General features: G+C 36.3%; 2 protein-coding genes across 2 annotated transcripts in view; one reads left to right on the top strand and one right to left on the bottom strand.

Annotated features, from left to right (window-relative positions):
- The window catches only part of ZBTB20 (zinc finger and BTB domain containing 20), an 811,826-nt gene that overhangs the window by 720,890 nt on the left and 72,560 nt on the right, over positions 1 to 18,376 (bottom strand). The window lies entirely within an intron of this gene.
- On the top strand, positions 9,737 to 11,291 carry LOC118616967 (40S ribosomal protein S12-like). The gene is made up of 2 exons (XM_036242511.1): positions 9,737 to 9,747; positions 10,802 to 11,291. The coding sequence occupies exons 1-2, from the start codon at positions 9,737 to 9,739 to the stop codon at positions 11,289 to 11,291; spliced, it is 501 nt and encodes a 166-aa protein (XP_036098404.1).

Below are 18,376 nucleotides of genomic sequence, written 5' to 3'. Positions count from 1 at the left end.
GCTGCCTCCTACATGCCTCCCACTGGGGATTTGGTCCACAACCTGGGCATGTGCCCTGACCAGGAATCGAACCGGCAACCTCTTGGTGCATGGGTCAATGCTCAGCTACTGAGTCACAATGGATGGGCTTGTTCACTTTTTTTAAATGTATTGTTTATCTTATTTATTGGGTAAAAGAGTTATTAAGCATTCTGAATACAAATAAATTGTCAGATACGAGCACTGCAAATATTTTTCTGTATTATATATGGCTTACCTTCTCATTTTTCAGAGTCAATTTTTACATTTTTTATTGTGATAAAATTTATTTATTTTTTTATGGTTCATGCTTTTGGTATCTTTTTTCAGAAAGATTTGCCTACTCCAAAGTTGCAAACATTTTCCCCCATCTTCTAGAAAATGTTTAGATTTAACCAGTTGTACTAGCATCATTTGTTAGGGAGATTTTTTTCTCCCTGCTGAATTATCTTGGCACCTTTGTCAAAAATCTACTATCCATGTATGTGTGCGTCTGTTTCTGGGTTCTCTATTCTTATGCATTGACCTATAAGTCTATCTTTATGCAAAAAGCCTATTAGAGTGCTGCTGGTTCAGAGTAAGTTTTAAAATCAGGTAATACAAGTCCTTCTACTTAGTTCTTCATTTTAAAATATTATCCCAGCTATTCTGGGTCACTTATATTTTTAAATAATTTTTAGAAATACCTTATCAATATATATATAAAAAGCTAGCTTTTCCCTGGCCAGTTTTGCTCAGTGGTTAGAGAGTCAGCCGCAGACTAAAGAGTCACGGGTTCGATTTGGCCAAGGGCACATACCTCGGTTGCGGTTCAGTCCTTGGCCCTTGATGGGGATCGTGCAGGAGGCAACCAATCAATGTAGCTCTCTCATATCAATATTTCTTGCTCTCTCTCCCTCCTACTCTATCTGAAGATGGAGAAATATGCTCGGGTGAGGATTTAACAACAACAAAAAAAGCTAGCTTTAATTTTAACAGGAATTTCCCTGATTCTATAGATTGTATCAGGAAAAAAGCAACATTAACAATTTTGAGTTTTTGGATCCATGAACATGGTTTATCATTCCTTATACTTAGGTCATCTTTAATTTATCTGAGAAATATTTTGTTAGTTTTCAAAGTATAAGTCACATATATCTCTATCTATATCGTATCTATCTATACAGAGTTAATTTTATACCTAAATATTTTTATGCTATTATAAATGGTATTTTATATTTTCTTTTCTAATTGTTTGCTGTTAACATGCAGTATACTTGATTTTTGTATATTATCTTGTACTCTGTAAGTATGATGAATTATCTTATTAGTTCTATTAGCTTTTGTAGATTCATAGAATTTCATATAAATTCTTTTTAAAAAATATATGCACTTTAGATATATTGATATAGTTTGAGAAATTTTATTAAAGTTAATCGAGTGCCTGAGTTTCTAATATTGGATTTGCTTATATATTGTGCATCAACTCTGTTGCATATAAGAACACTGTAGGAGTGCATGATCTGTTCTAGCACCTTTGAGCATTTTCTTTATGGAGAGTATGTAAGTTATTTATACACAAGGAAATATATTTTATGTCGTTTAGAATTGTGTGAAATCATGTAGCTGCATTTGCAAATAAAAAATAGTTTGAGCCCTGGCCGGTTTGGCTCAGCGGTTAGAGAGTCAGCCTGTGGTCCAGAGAGACCCAGGTTCGGTTTCCACTAAGGGCGCGTACCTTGGTTGCAGTTTGCCCCTGGCCCTGGATGGGTCGTGCGGGTGGCAACCACTCGAAGTGTCCCTTTCACGCCGATGTTTCTCTCTCTCTCCTCCCACTCTAGCTGAACAAAAAAAATAGAAAAATGTTCTCAGATGAGGATAAAAAAAAAATAGTATAAAGGCATGACAATGTGTTTCTGTTCTGTGCATAAAAAAGGGAGAAAGAGTAAAGGAAATATTTCACTTCACTGTTTAATTATTTAGCAAAGAAAAAAAAAAGAATAAGATCATGTCATTTGTGAATGAATAAAGTTTACTTTTTCCTTTCCAACATTTATGCCTTTCTTTTTCTTGCTTTATTGCATTTGTGGCTCTCCATTAGAAGTGGTTGAAGTGAATATGATTACCTTGTTATTGATATTCATAGGAAAGCATTTAGTCTTTCATCATTAAGTATTATTTAACTTTGTCTTTCAGGGAATTTGTCCATTTCATTTAAGTTGCTGAATTACTAGCATAAAACTGATCACGATATTCTTTTATTATTTATGTAATATCTATAAGATTTGTAGTTATTTCCCTATTTCATGATTAATATTGGCAATTTTTACCTTCTCTTTTTTCATGATCTGAGTACCTAAAAGTTTATCATTTATTTTTCTTCTGTTTGTATATTTTTATTTATTTTATTTCTAGCTTTATTATTTCCTCACTCCTACTTATTTTGTGGTCAATTGCCATTTTTGTCAAACTCCTTAAGGCAGACTCTTAGATCATTGATTATAGATCTTCCTCATTTCTAATATAATTTAAAGCTACAATTTTTCTTCTAACCATTGTGTTTGCTGCATCCAAAAATATATTTTCATTATAATTTAGTTAAAAGTATTTTTTTTTAAATTTCTCTGGTATGGTGGGTTGACTGATAGCCCCAAAGACATGCCCACATCCTAATTCCTGAAATTTGTCAATCTTACCTGATATGGAAAAAAGGGTGATTCTTTTGGGTTTCCATTCCCCACACTATTAAAAGATCTCTCCACTTTGGCTGACCAAAGCTAGGTATCTCCAATCCTTGTATAAGCTCTGCGAGTGGTTCATCTTTCTTTTTTTTAATCCTCACCCAAGGATATTTTTTTCTATTTATCTTCAGATAGAGTGGGAGGAAGAGAGAAGGAGAGAAAGGGAGAGCAAAACATGGACATGAGAGGGACACATCAACTAGTTGCCTCCCGCATGACCCTACTAATTCCACTTTCTCAATCTCTCTGACATTTAATGTCTGTCTTCTCAACTCAGTGTGATCATTTGTGCTCTTCTTTGCTTCCCCTTCTCTGCATTATGGCCAGCAAAGTATATCTAGGCACAGAACATATACTTATTTCAATGCAGAAGAAGATGGCATTAGTTGTTCCTTTTGTTAAGTATCTGCCTCTCCCAATTGTCTCATATAAATGTCAGGGTTTATTTTCAAGAACTGTGTATTTTATGTGACACTTAGTTATGGTATTAATATTTTGAAACAAAATACAGAAATTATATTTATTCCTCTTAAAGTTCATCCGTCAATAATTTTACAATTTTATGGAGTTTTTTTTTTTATCCTCACCAGAGGACATTTTTCCATTTTTTTGTTTAGATAGAGTGGGAGGGAGAAAGAGGAAGAGAGAGAAAGAGAAACATCGACATAAAAGGGACACATCGAGTGGCTGCCACCTGCACAACCCAACCAAGGCCTGGGACAAACTGCAACCGAGGTACTTGCCCTTAACGGGAACTGAACCCAGGTCTCTCTTTTGACCGCAGGCCGATGCTCTAACCGCTGAACCAAACCGGCCAGGGCCAATTTTATGGAGATTTTTTATACTTTCATCCAAATCATTGTATATAAAATAACACTGACAACAACAAAGTCAAAGGTATTACTTGATATCTTCCTCTAGGCATACCTACGTTCCAGCCATACTGAACTGTGTATCATTACCTAAACAACCTCTTATTGCCCATTTGCTTGATTTTATTTCTTAAGAGTACAGGCTCTAAGGTAATCTGCTTAAGTTTAAATCCTGACTCCAACAGTTTACAGAGCAAGTTATACTTACACCGTCTGTACTTTTAGTATTATCACTTTAAAAATAGGAATAATAATGCAGAATCTACCTAAAAAGGATTCTTGTGAAGAATAAATATAACGGAGTATATAGTCAATAAATGTGAGCTAACGTTATTACTTGCAAACCTTTCCCCTATTTCTTTATACAAATCCTATTTATAATGCAAGGTCCAGTTAAAATGCCACCTCTACAGGAAATCCTTCTCCTAGATCCAAGTTGAGAGTGTGTTTTCTTAAGTAGGTAATTACTAAATATTTACCAAAAACAAATATGACTACCTGAGTAGTTTCAAATAGCTTAAGAATCTACCTAACTCTACCGACATCATTTTGTCAAATCCTATGCTTACACCAAGATACATGTTTGCAAAATGTTCTTATCTGATAACCTATTTAACTTGATCAAATAAGAGAAATGAGATTAGTATGATATGACTTGCCCTTGGTGAAATCATGATGTGGCTCTTCATAATCACCTTGGTTTCTACATGATTACAAATAATCTAGTCAATATTTCATTTCAGAATTTTGCAAAAGATAAACAAAGTTAAGTCTGTAGATTGCAAAATTTATCTTTATTTTATCTTTAAGATTTTACACATTTGCTTATATCCAGTATTATATATCTTCCAACTCTCCAAATGTAATCATATCTGAAAGTTATGAATTTCAGTGGGAAAAGCATAGGCTCTGGAACAAAAGTCCTTAAGTTTGGATTCCAGGTGCTTTGATGGACAACTGTGTCGCTTAAAAAAAATTACTTAATTTCATCTGGCCAGTGTGGCTCAGTGGCCGAGTGTTGACCCATGCACCAAGAGGTCACGGGTTCAATTCCCGGTCAGGACACATGCCCAGGTTGTAGGCCCAATCCCCAGTGGGGGGCATGCAGGAGGTGGCTAATCAATGTTCTCCCTCATCGATGTTTCTATCTCTCTCTCCCTCTCATTTCCTCTCTCTGTAAAATCAATAAAAGAAAAAAAAATTTTAAGAAAAAATTACTTAATTTCAGTAAACACATCTATAAATGGAGGTAATAGCATCTTCTTGGGGATAGTGAATAATAAATGAGATTGAGTGGAAAGGTCTGACCTAGGGTGTACTATTCAAAATTCTTTAGTTGCTTGCTAAATCATAATTTATTACTTCTCAGAATCACCGTAAAATTCAGTAAAAATATATCTTGACAATACTTTAAAGAACACATAGTTATAAATGTGCAGGTATATATATATAGTTATCTTTCTAAAATAAAATTTGCCAAACTCTACAAAATTTTAAATTTGCAAAAATGGCCTCTACTGACCAATTAAATCATTGATTTCCATTCCCTCCTTCCAAGATGAAGACTATTCCTCTTAGCAGAAAAAATATATAAGTAAAAAATGTTCATTATCTCTTCCTTTTCTGCATCACCTCCTAACATTATGTCATATTATTCCAAGTAATGACCCTATCTATTCAGTATGAGGTCACTTTTCATATCTGTTCTAAAAGTTTATGATTCTAAAAGAATAAATTAGAGTGTCATTGATCATATAGAAGAGAGCAAAAAACTGAAACAAATTTTCACAAATAGCAGAAAAGTTTATTTAGAAATCCTAAAAAAAATCAATAATAAAACATTATGAACAGTAAAAGTTAATTATTTATTTTATGATGGAAATATTTCAGTGTAGTTATATCTGAGTAGATACTGATTTTTTTCCAGGCCATAAACATTAGTCCCTTCTACCAAACACTAAACAAAAACTAAATAATATGCATTGTATGCCACAGAAAGGAAACATAAAAATATATATTTCACACCTATTAATTGACCAGAAAGTACTTTCTGACCCTGAACTTAGACTGACCATAATACAGAATCTGTCATTAAGTGTTCAGTTCACACACATACACTCCAAACTGGTCCAACAACTTCTATTATGCCAGTTACCAGCATTGCCAGCCCCTTTGCCCTTCACTGCCTGGAGAACGTCCATCAGAAACAGGGAAGCGGAGCAAGCTGCCACAATGCACCATTGATGTTTGAGCACGGCTGCCCAAGCAGCTGCAACAACAGGGCAACTCTTCAAAGTGTCAGCATTGAAACTTAGAGTTCTCCCTCCCGTACAACTATCAATGAAAACCTTTATAAGCTACAATCAATTACAAAATAAATCTTTGAGACAAATCATGTTCTTTCTTCATTTCTCCTCTCCTCCTTCTCCTCTCAACACCAAATGTCCTTGGTTAAAAAAAAAATTCAAGGAGAAATTCCCTCCTTTTCTACTTCTGTCTCTGTCTCTGCCCCTCTTATGTTCTAAAAATTCTCTCAAGGAGGTTTAAGGATGTCTGCTAAGCGCTTTTGTTTACAAGACATGTTCTGGGGGGTTTTGTTCGTTTGTTGTTGGATTTTTGTTGTTGGGAGCTTTTTTTATTTTAAAACTTCAAAAGCACTTGATATTTTGAGCACACTCATACTGGATTTTTTGGCAAAGGATGTTTTTTATTATTGAAAGATAATCTACATTCTAAACTGCATGCACTGAATCACATAACCTCCATATTTTTGAAACCACAACAAAAGTGGTTTTACATTAGCTATAGATGAATAGGTAATGAGTCAGTGAACAGTTAAAAGCATTCCATGAGAATGCATAAACTAGCCATGTGAAGTTTTTGATCTTAAGTATTTAGACATTACTTAGAATGAGGGGAAGCTATTCTTTGTTTAACAAATGAACTATGTTTAATTTGTCTTATATGACTATACCTACAAAGTTAAATGAAAGTTTACTCATGTGTTTTCTATTTCTCCTTAGCCATCAGTAGTTAACTTGCTTGTATTTGGAATACATACTTAAGCTCTGAGAATTGTACCAACAACTTTTAGATTTCTCACCATAACTTTTACCATACAAACAACATGTGTACCATATAGGTATAAGAAGAAAACCCTCCAAAAAAACATTTATTCTCAAGAGACAGAATGTCCAAATTTATGCAATACCAGGTATAACCCATATAATTCCTCCAGGAAGTCAAATACGTACACTTCATCAATAGTTACTCTTCTAACTGAAAAATCAAAATCCAAAATACTTATATTCCTAATCTCTTATAACTTTTAAATTATAATTTCTCAAGTTTACTAGTTAAAAAGTACCACAACATTTATTTTAAAACAAAACAAAAAAAGTCTCACAGCAAGCTCCCAGGAGACAGACTTTAGATCATTGTTTTTTGGAAAGAACATCAAATAAAAGACACTCTCCAACCTCATTGGAAGGGTCCTTACTAGGTACCTAACCACAAATTGACACCTAAGGTTTCTGACACTTGACTCTGCCTACAATGGTCATCAAAGTCCTCTATGAGAAGCAGCTGACTTCAGAGGTAGATAGCTATCCAAAGAGATTGGCAAGGCATATATATTGATATTGTACACAAACCAACTGCTTATCTTTACCTGTCTGCTAATAATATTAGTCATAATAAGAATAATACTTGTTCTTTGGGTTTTTCTATATAGTCCAACTGTTTTCAATTACTGAATATGAATAACCTAACTGTTAAAACCTTTTTTTTTTTTCACTCCTCACCCGAGGACATTTTTTCCATCTATCTTTAGATAGGGGGCGGGGGGGGGAGGCATCGATGTGAGAGAGACACATCGATTGGTTGCCTCCTGTACGACTCATACCAGGGCCAGGGACGAACCGCAACTGAGGTGTATGCCCTTGGTCAGAATTAAACCCTCAACTCTTTGGTCTGTGGGCTGACGCTCTAACCCCTGAGCAAAACTGGTCAGGGCTGTTAATACTCTTTTTATGGCTTATATAAATGTTATATTAGATGCCAAATACAGAAAAATGAGACAGAAGGCAAAACTGGGATCATGATAGTTCACAGGACAGACATGCATCGATACAATTAATAACTTGGTTATTATTTAACAGGAAAGGAGTAAAGGGAAGACTAGATAATATAGGCATGCCATTTATACAGCTTTGCCAGGAAGCTGCAAGTTAACATTCACCAGGTCTGTTCCTGGTAGATTGATGGGGAAAGGGAACTGGACAAAGGCAGTATAGGTATATGTCCACTAAGGTGTGGGTGACGTGGGAAGGTATTTACCTGTCAGTCACACCTGGGAACAACTTAATGACCAGAATAGGTGTGGCCATTACAACGGTGCAACTCCTGAACAAAGGAAGTTCCTTCTCTTGGTCTCTCTTGGCACTTGGCCCTCTTGCTCTCTTGGGACTCCTATCGCAGGGGGACCCTTTCCCTGCATGCACCCACATGGCCCGTGGCCATGTAGACTCCACACAATGAATGGAATTAACTTGATGCCCGATGCCACATTGGACCCAGTTCCACCATAGAACAAAAACTCTGGACACTGGCCCTACTTCTAGCTCTACTAAAGCCCCAGCTGCCCCTTTTCTAGGCCTGGACTAAAGAAACTGAGACTTAAAGCCTGAAGAATATAACTCCATGCAAATAAAAATAATTCATTCTCACCCTGGCTGGTTGGTTCAATGGTTAGAGTGTCAGCCCGCAGTTCAGAGAGACCCAGGTTCAGTTCCCACCAAGGGCACATACCTTGGTTGCAGTTTGTCCCCAGCCCTGGTTGGAGTGGTGTGGGTGGCCGCTAGTCGATGTGTCTCTCTCACATCAATGTTTCTTTCTTTCTCCCTCTCACTCTATCTGAAGATGACTGCAAAAATGTCCTTGGGTGAGGCCAAAAAAATTCATTCTCCCATGCAAGTCTTAGAAAATTCCTTTTCTCAAGATATTGCAAGAGCCCCACTCCCACTAGCAATGGAGAAATTTGGCCACTGATTTCTCTTGCAACAGTATAATCCAGAGTGTTTTTTGATGTTGTTGTTTTTCCACAATGAAAGCCATAACACTTGACTTTCTTCTTTTTACCTGCGCTTAAGGTTTTGGGAAAATTCAGTCTCAACTCAAATCCATGGTTATAGTATAGCCCCATCCCCAATAGTCAACAAGATGATGTCCATACTGAGACTCTGTAGGAAATGAGTCTTCCTACCACTGTGAGACCACACTGTCCTATTAAAAGGTTTGTCATGAATGCATCCTTCAAACTAATTTATAATCAAAAGGGGGGACTGTGGACCAAAAATTTATGGGGTTTTATGAAAAATAACCTCACAGTGTGATCTAATTATAAATTTTAACTGGGCAGGTCATGGTAGGTAGTCATGCCCCAGACATAATTTCTTTAGTGAAAGGTTTTTATCTTTGTTTTACGTAAATCCTGTCCATTGTTTCTGTGCATCTAGAGGTGAACACACATTTGAAATAAACTGTGACCACCCTCAAGAGAGCACATAATCTTGTTAACTATCCTGTAATTTAATCCTTGTTTTGCTTTTGCCCACCTTCAGGTAATATTCCTTAAATTCTCTCAATTTTAAATGTATAAAAGAAGCCCTGGCCGGTTTGGCTCAGCGGTTAGAGCGTCCGCCTGCGGTCCGGAGAGACCCGGGTTCGGTTCCCGCTAAGGGCACGTACCTCGGTTGCAGTTTGTCCCCGGCCCTGGTTGGTCGTGCGGGTGGCAGCCACTCGGTGTGTCCCTTTCACATCGATGTTTCCCTCTCTCTCTCTTCCTCTCTCTCCGTCCCACTCTATCTGTACAAAAAATGGAAAAATGTCCTCGGGTGAGGATAAAAAAATAAAATAAATAAATGTATAAAAGAAGATGCAATCCTATTATTGTCTAGAGCAGTGGTTCTCAACCTTCCTAATGCCCTGACCCTTTAATACAGTTCCTCATGTTGTGGTGACCCCCAACCATAAAATTACTTTTGTTGCTACTTCATAACTGTAATTTTGCTACTGTTATATCTTAGTTGACCCCTGTGAAAGGGTCGTTCAACCCCCAAAGGGGTCATGACCCACAGGTTGAGATCGCTGGTCTAGAGCATTTGAGATCTTGCTCCCTAGCATGTCATCAGTTTGGCGCAAATAAACTCATAAAACACACACACACACACACACACACAGCAGCCCATATTCTAACCTTTGAGGCCCCCTATCAAAGTTCTTTCCAGTAGTTATCTCTAAACACTATGCTTATATTCTTATTTTTGATTTGTAAATTGTAAACATAATATATTAATTTCCTATCATGGAAGATAAAGACTTAGCTCTTATACCACCCATTTCCTGTCTTTTCATTCTAATATTGAGCCAACTAGTATGTTTTTAATATATTTCCCTTCTTAAGTAACAGTTTTTCCTTCCTAGAGTTAATACTGCCACTTTTGTCCTCAATTCCCAAGCTAGGCAACAGAAATGTAAAACCTCTCTGAATATATTTCACACTTTTTTTTTTTCATTTCATTTTATTTTTCAATTACAGTTGGCATTCAACATTATTTTGTATTAGTTTCAGGTGTTAGACAATCATCTACTTTACAAAGTGTTCCCCCAATATTTCAGGTACCCACCTGGCACCATACTTAGTTATTACAATATTGTTGACTGTATTTCCTGTGCTTTTCATCACTATTTTGTAACTACGAATCAGTACTTCTCATCCTTTCTGTTTCACACTCTTAAGCATGAAGCATTCTATTAATTCCAACTGTTTATTTTAAACACCTCTTTCTGGATTTTTTCATCTTCCTACTTAACTAAGGGCTGATTACGCTTAAGATCAATACACAACTGCTATCCAGGAACTTCCTTCCCTTCACCTTTATCTCATTTCATCACTTATTTCTTTCCTAAAAACTGTTTTCCTCTTCTCTCTTATTAACCTTAATTTACATATAAAAAGATTCCCCAGGAAGTGACCATGGAAGGTACATTTAGAGGATCATGAATCTAAAAATGTCTTTTTTTCTACCCTCGCACTGATTAATAGTTTGGCTAGGTATAAAACACAAGTTAAAAGTAACTTTCTTCAGAATTTTAAGGCCACATCTTCTAGCTTTGATTATTGCCATTAAGAGATCAAATACCCCCTTTCCCTGCTGCCTGTGGAGATGCGCAGAGGCGGAGGCTTGGGTGCGCTCAAGATTCGGCTCTACCCATAACCCACCGCCATGCCGAGGAAGGTATTGTTGCTGCAGGTACAATGGACGTTAACACAGCTTTACAAGAGGTGCTGAAAACTGTCCTCATCCATGATGGCCTCGCGCACAAAATTCACAAAGCTGCCAAAGCCTTAGGCAAGCGCCATGCCCACCTTTGTGTGCTCGCTTCCAACTATGATGAGCCTATATATGTCAAGTCGGTGAAGGCCCTTTGTGCAGAACACCAAATCAACCTCATCAAGGTTGATGACCAGAAACTAGGGGAATGGGTAGGCCTCTGCAAAATCCACGGAGAGGGAAAACCCCATAAAGTGGTTGGTCGCCATTGTGTGGTGGTTAAGGACTATGGCAAAGAATCTCAGGCAAAGGTTGTCATCCAGGAGTACTTCAAATGCGAGAAATGAACAAATATACTTGGCTTTTGTTTCTCAAAAAAAAAAAAAAAAAAAGAGAGAGAGATCAAATACCATGCTGATCCTTGAGCAAATGTGTGTGTAGAGTTTATATTTTCTCTCTAGAGGCTTCTATTATCTCTATATTGCTGATATTCGAAAATAATCCAGTTTTGTACTTGGTATAGATCTGATTTATTTTATTTTTTAATGTGCACCCAACAAACTCATGTTCTTCAGTTCTGAAATATTTTATAATATTCTCTTTATGATTTTTTTATGATAATCTCTTATCATTTTCTTTGTTCTCCCATTTTCTGGAACTTCTATTAATATTTATTTTACTTATTAGAATGTTTGTCTGATTTTGTCTTTTCTCTCCCATTTTCCATTTATTTCACTCTTTGCTTTATTTTTAGGAAAATTTCAATACTTCTGTTAAAGTAATTTCAGCTATTATGAGTGCTTATTCTGATTATTCCTTTTTTATATCATCCTGACTTTCATGAAAATACTATCTTATCCTATCTCTGTGAGTATATTAATTATATTTTTTACTTCAGCTATCGTCTTCCATAGGAAGTACTGCCTCCAATTCTTGAACCAGACCTGGAGTGTGACTGGCTTGCATTTTCATTGGCACAATACCCTCCAGGCACTTGTATGCTTTCTCAGTTCTACTAATTCCTGCAACCACTTTACATCTTCCAAAAATTGTACCTCTTTCATATGTTGCTTCCTCTTCCTTATGCTTATGAATTCATATATATTATTTTGTCTTTTACTCACACTGTTAAGCCCATCCTAGGGAGGAATGTGAAAACCATGTGTTCCATCACCACGTTTAACTGGAAGTCTGTTGTCAAAGTTTCAGAAGATGTTAATCCTACAGGTATAATCATATTATTCACAGAGTCACAAAATCATAGAGTTTTTGCTATTAAAAAGCCTTCTCAGAGATCATCCAATTCAGCCCTCTTATTTTACAAATGAGCACATGGAAACCCAAAAAGGTTAAGTGGTTTCTGCAAGGTTATTTAACTACCAATTCATACAGCTGGTACTTGAACTTGCCTCATTACCATACTGCCTTATCATATAGATAACTCCTTAAAGCAGCTACTCTCCAAGGTTAAAACATTCCATAAGCCATTTTAGTTTTTGGTTAACAAAATAGGGGAAAGCTCCATTAAAGAAAATCTGGAAAACAATAACTCCAAGAATAAATATCGGATTCCAGACTTTCTATTTTCCACTAAAAGTCCCTAATCAGTACTCTCCCATGAAACTCACTCTTCTCAGCCTGCCAGAACATGCCAGAGTTATCCTAATTTTTACCCTTTCAGGTCACAGGATCCCACCATGTTTTCTCAAAGCAAAGTAATGTTTGAAATTCAACTGAATTATTTATATCCTTCCTTATCTCCCGGTCTCACCCTCTTCCTGACCTCAAGCTGGCCAGCAACCTGCTTCTCCTAAAATAATTCTTTCCTCCATGAATAGCACCACCCAGGTACTCAAGGAAAAATCTTGAGAGTCATCCTAAACTCCTTTTCCCTTAACAACACCCACACCCCACTACTCCATCTAGGTAGTCCCCAAATCTTATCAATTCTACCTCCAAAAATATCTTGAATCCATCCCTCGTGCTGTTCCTCACAGCTTCACAGCTACTGTTTTAGTTCCATCCTCTACTGATTACCATTCATTGCCTTCCACCTGGTCTCACAGACCAGTCTCTTCTCTTTGCATCCCTTCTTCCTCATTCAATTGCTGAAATGTTTTTTTCTCAATATAACTGAGCATGGCATACATAAAATACTTCATATAGGGTAACTGTGCAGCTCTCCACCTTCATCTCCTGTGGCTCCTAAGCTAGCATTTTATTGAACTAGAAACCTGGTAAAAACCAAAATGCTTTTTGTAGGTTTTCCTACTCAAAATGGATTTTCACTACCAAGTGCCAACTGTCCTTTCCCATCTCTTCTCCCAAATAAAGAAGGAAGCAGATGAAACAAAAGAGGGTGATATGAGTGAAACCCAGGATTAATCCTATAAAAGTATGTGATAAAGTTCAGTTTACCATAATAGTCACATTGATATTTTATGTTCTTTTAGGGGTTATAAACTGTTTAAATGTATTGGCAGTACATTAAATTGAGTATCTAAAACACTGAAGATGCAAATTACATATATGATCATGATAATAATAATCAGACCTTTTGAATGTGGACTAATTAAGGGATCAACACATTATTATAGTAAAGACCAAATCTAAGAATGTTTCATGCAATAGCCACTAGACTACAAATTTTAATAGGTTAGTCTTAATCATATTTTATTCCCTACAGTGACAAATACATTCCCCAACATAATAGGTGCCCAGTGAATTAATTAATTATTCAATGGAATTATTGATAACATTGGGCCAACAAACCCAGGCAGCAATAGCTTATCTGCTATTTGAAAAGCCAAATAATTCAATGGAACTTATTATCATAGTTGATCAATTTGTTCAAAATGGCATGAATTACATATTTTTTAAAAGAGTATGTATAGCCCTGGCCAGTTTGGCTCAGCGGTTAGAGCGTCAGCCTGCGGTCGGGAGAGACCCGGGTTCGGTTCCCACTAAGGGCACGTACTTCGGTTGCAGTTTGTCCCCGGCCCTGGTTGGTCGTGTGGGTGGCAGCCACTCGATGTGTCCCTTCATTTCGATGTTTCTCTCTCTCTCTCTCTCTTCCTCTCTCTCCCTCCCACTCTATCTGTACAAAAAATGGAAAAATATCCTCGGGTGAGGATAAAAAAAAAAAAAAAAGAGTATGTATAGATTCAGCAGATCTTTATATGAACCATCAGTCTGATCTTTATTTGGGTATTTGTTAAATCATTCATTGAATAACAGCAAAAATTTCCAACATAACAAAAAAATATACTATTTGCCAAACAAGTTAAAAAAAAGATGAGCTCTGGTTGGGTGGCTCAGTTGGTTGGAGCATCATCCCTTACACCAAAAGGTTGTGAATTCGATTCCAGGTCAGGGCACATACCTAGGTTGTGGGTTTGATCCCCAGTCAGGGCACATATAGGAAGCAACTGATCTATGTATCTCTCACATTGATGTCTCTCTCTCGTACTCTTCCTCTCTCTCTTAAAAAAATCAATGAAAACATATCCTCGGTGAGAATTAAAAAAAAAAAAAAAAAGATGATCTCATTCTTAGTATTCTTTAGATTGGCCAACATACATTTCTCCAATTCAGATAAATGAGAACTCTCTCAGCTAGAACTTTAAGTTACTGCCTTTCATATTATTGCAATTATATCCAAACTGCCTTCTAAACAAATAGAAACAGCACCATTGTATATGCACATACACCGAACTGATCATTTCTTCTATCATATCAATCTCAGGTTCCATGACATTCTGACCACTATTATGCACTAAAGCCAACTTGCTAGCCTACCTCAATTTTATTGTCACAGCAAAACACTGCTGGTGAGGTATTAACACATAACCTGAAGTTTGTAATGCATCCCAGGCCAGTTATACAAATGCCTTAATCCACAACCTAAAATTTAAAATATTAAGGGGCTGGGCCCCAGGGATCTGAGTCAAGAACAGAGCATTCTGAACATCCAAACTGAGATTGGCTCTTTTCTCTGCCTTAAAATGTCCTTAGCAAGGGGTTCTGAATGTTGTTTTGACTAACATAAATTACATAAGAAGAAGAAAATTCGCTTGAATCTTACCTCCTTAAAAATACCTTGTATAACAAAAGGCTATGATGGGTAGATCCTCCCTGGGTAGAAGCCTGAATACCTCATCTATGGTACTTCAGTATAAAGACAGATATTTCCTGGGATACTATCTAGTTTTTATAAGTTCCACTGTTGTTCTCATGTAACATAACTCTATGGATATGGTGCAAAGAAAAAAATGGTTAATAAAAAAAAAAAATTAGGGAATAAAAGTATAAGTTAGAGAGAGGAATACATGTTAACAAATGCTGACATACAGAAGAGCAAAGAAAAATGTATGAAGACACACCTCAGAGCAAAAGCCTGATGACAGCCAAAATTGAAAGGACATATAATGATTGAAAGAAAAGTATAAGAAAGAGTAGAGGAGAAATTTGAATAATATCATGGGTAGAAAAAGGTATGTTGTATGAACTGAGGAGTAACCCCAATGCTCTAATGCTCCATGAAAAAGAAAAACAATATTTCTTTTATCCAAAAGCTTTATGACAGGTAAAGATTGCCTACAATATGCAAAACGAATAGATCTAAATGTCATAATAGGCACAAAAAGTGACCAATAGGGATATTTGTGCTATTTAAGGATGCAAAAGGGTAGTTAATAACTTTAGATGATATCATTTAAAACTTTTTTCAACTGTAGAAAACATCTTACATTACACTTTACTACCCATTTGCCTTATTTTTAAAAATTACGGAAGTGCCATATAAAACATCTATAGAAGGTGAATGGTATCACTTATTTAAATAATGACAAAAACAAAAGAAACAGTTGATCGCATTTTCATTCTAATGCCACCAAAACTGAATCAATTATTAAAACATTCAAACCAAGGAGGAAACTATCTGCAGGGCTGGTGTCCTCTCTGACTTTGAAGTTGGAGCGCCTTTCCTATGAGGAGTACATTCCTGGTAGGCAAACAGGACGTGAAAGGATATGAAGATGTGTGTGGCAGTATTCAGAAAGAAAGCAGGTAAAAGCTTAATTCTCCTACCAAAAAAAAATAATAATAATAAGTTTTTAAATGTAGATTCATTAATAAAAACCTGTAATCTACCAACCAGCAGAAGCATTTAGGAACTAATGGGATACAGTATAATACCTACCCTTTTGATCAGTATGCAACTACTACACAACTGTTGGAGCTTAGCTACAAGGAATTGTTGTCAAGATTGCTTTCTTTTCCTTTGTTTGTTCTCTATTTACAATTGTGAGAGAACTATGTGAAGGTTAGTTTTCAGTGTAGTGAGAAACACCTTGGCTAAATAACTTAGCTCAATATGGATAGGAGCCCTGGTAAGCAGTCCCACAATTCCACCAGTACATCTTAATCTCTCCATAGCTCAATCTTTCTGATGGTCTTCAGCTGAGACTACACCTAGGCCTTTCACTATGTCTCAAATACATATTCAGGTCTCAGCGTTTCCTGAAGAACAGGTAGTTGCAATCAGACTTCCTCTTCTCAGTAGGAAATGATTTTGCTGCCCACCCAAACAGAACTATTACGTCTTGCTAATAAAATATGTCAATAGCTGGTAGTAGTGATCCAGAAGATTATGTTTGTTATATAAGTGTACACAAGCCTTACCACAGATAATCTGAAATGCTGCTGCTGCTGCTGCAGATGCGACGATGTTAAAGATGATAGCGATGATAAGAACTTTTTTAGTACTTTTGCCAGACATTGTTTTAGGTGTTATGCATGTATTATCTCATATAATTCTCACACACTAAAACAAAAAAATTTCCTTGTTAGGAAAAATTATTTTCATCTTCTCTTTATACTGGATACTGAGTCACAGAAAGAAGCTAGTTAAAGCAATTTTCAACATATTTAGCTTATTTAAAGTTAAAACATAAAATGTACACCTATTGAACAACTGTTTGCTATAGGACCAAGGGCTGTCACTGACTCTTGATTTGCTATGTCACATTATTCTTCTTGCTTAAACTAAACAATGTATCATTTAAAGTAAGTGAGAATTTAAAGGTCTTCGTTTTTTTTGCCCTGGCCAGTTTGGCTCAGCGGTTAGAGCGTCGGCCTGCGGTCCGGAGAGACCCGGGTTCGGTTCCCTCTAAGGGCACGTACTTCGGTTGCAGTTTGTCCCCGGCCCTGGTTGGTCATGCGGGTGGCAGCCACTCGATGTGTCCCTTCACGTCGATGTTTCTCTCTCTCTCTCCCTTCCTCTCTCTCCCTCCCACTCTATCTGTACAAAAAAATGGAAAAATATCCTCGGGTGAGGATAAAAATAAATAAATAAATAAAATAAAGGTCTTGGTTTTTTGAGTCAGAAAGTGTTCAAAGGGACTTGCAAAGTAAATTGAATGCAGGATCCTTCCTGAGTTTTTACATTCATCCCTTATCCCCTCCCCAGGCAAAATCTCCTGGTTGTCTAGGGCACACCTATTTAAACTGTAATTTGTTTGAGTGATTCACCTTTAAAAAGTATTCCCAAAGCATTCAACTTAAATTTTATTAAATCGACAACCTTTTATACTTTTTACTCATATTTCATCAGTTTGCATAATTAAATTACAATTGCACATACGACTGGAATAAACAAAATTGAAAACACACACAAAGGACTCTAGGTAAGCATACCAGCAGATAAAAAGATAAACAGAAATGCACCATTTTTCAGAAGGTATCCTATTGGCCTGAAGCAGGGCTTGACTTAGAGAACCTCTACTGTATTCCAAGCTTCCTTAATTCACAAAGTATACTATTTAATAGGTATATTACCTTTCTGGCAAAATTAATTTACAATTGAAAAATATAATCAGATTTGATAGAGGAGTTAATGATAACATCAAAATTCTAAATTTAACTAAAAAGGTAACATATTTCATATCTCTCTCAATTAGAAATCCTAGGAGACTCTTTCACAGAAAAAAAACTAGTCACAAATTTCCATCCCAAATTGAATTAAGTATAAGGGAGCCCCTTCCCAAAGCATGAACATCCACAATCAGACCACACAAAAACTTGTAATTAATAAATGAAAAAACTTAGGCTTTAAAAAAGAAACTTCCTGCTAAAGGAAACCATCACCTTATGGGAAAAACTGAATTTAAAGCTCAGGTTCAGCCATGTACTACCTTTTGATGTGCAGTAAGTTAATTTACCTCTCTGAGCTGCAGTACCCTTATCTAAAAAAAAAAAAAAAAAAAAAAAGACAATAATACCTGCCCCCCCATCTCACAGAACTATGGTGGGAATGATATAAAATAAAATATATGAAAACTCTCTGAAGATTATCAACCATCATACACACATAAGTTATTATTCTTGGAAACCCTACTTTGTATTTTGGACACAGAACTTAAGAGTCAGGGGA

Source organism: Molossus molossus, unplaced genomic scaffold, assembly GCF_014108415.1.
Source record: "Molossus molossus isolate mMolMol1 unplaced genomic scaffold, mMolMol1.p scaffold_m16_p_5, whole genome shotgun sequence".
Lineage (NCBI taxonomy): Eukaryota > Metazoa > Chordata > Mammalia > Chiroptera > Molossidae > Molossus > Molossus molossus.
Note: the sequence above shows the minus strand (reverse complement) of the source record. Positions and strands in the feature narration are given on the sequence as shown.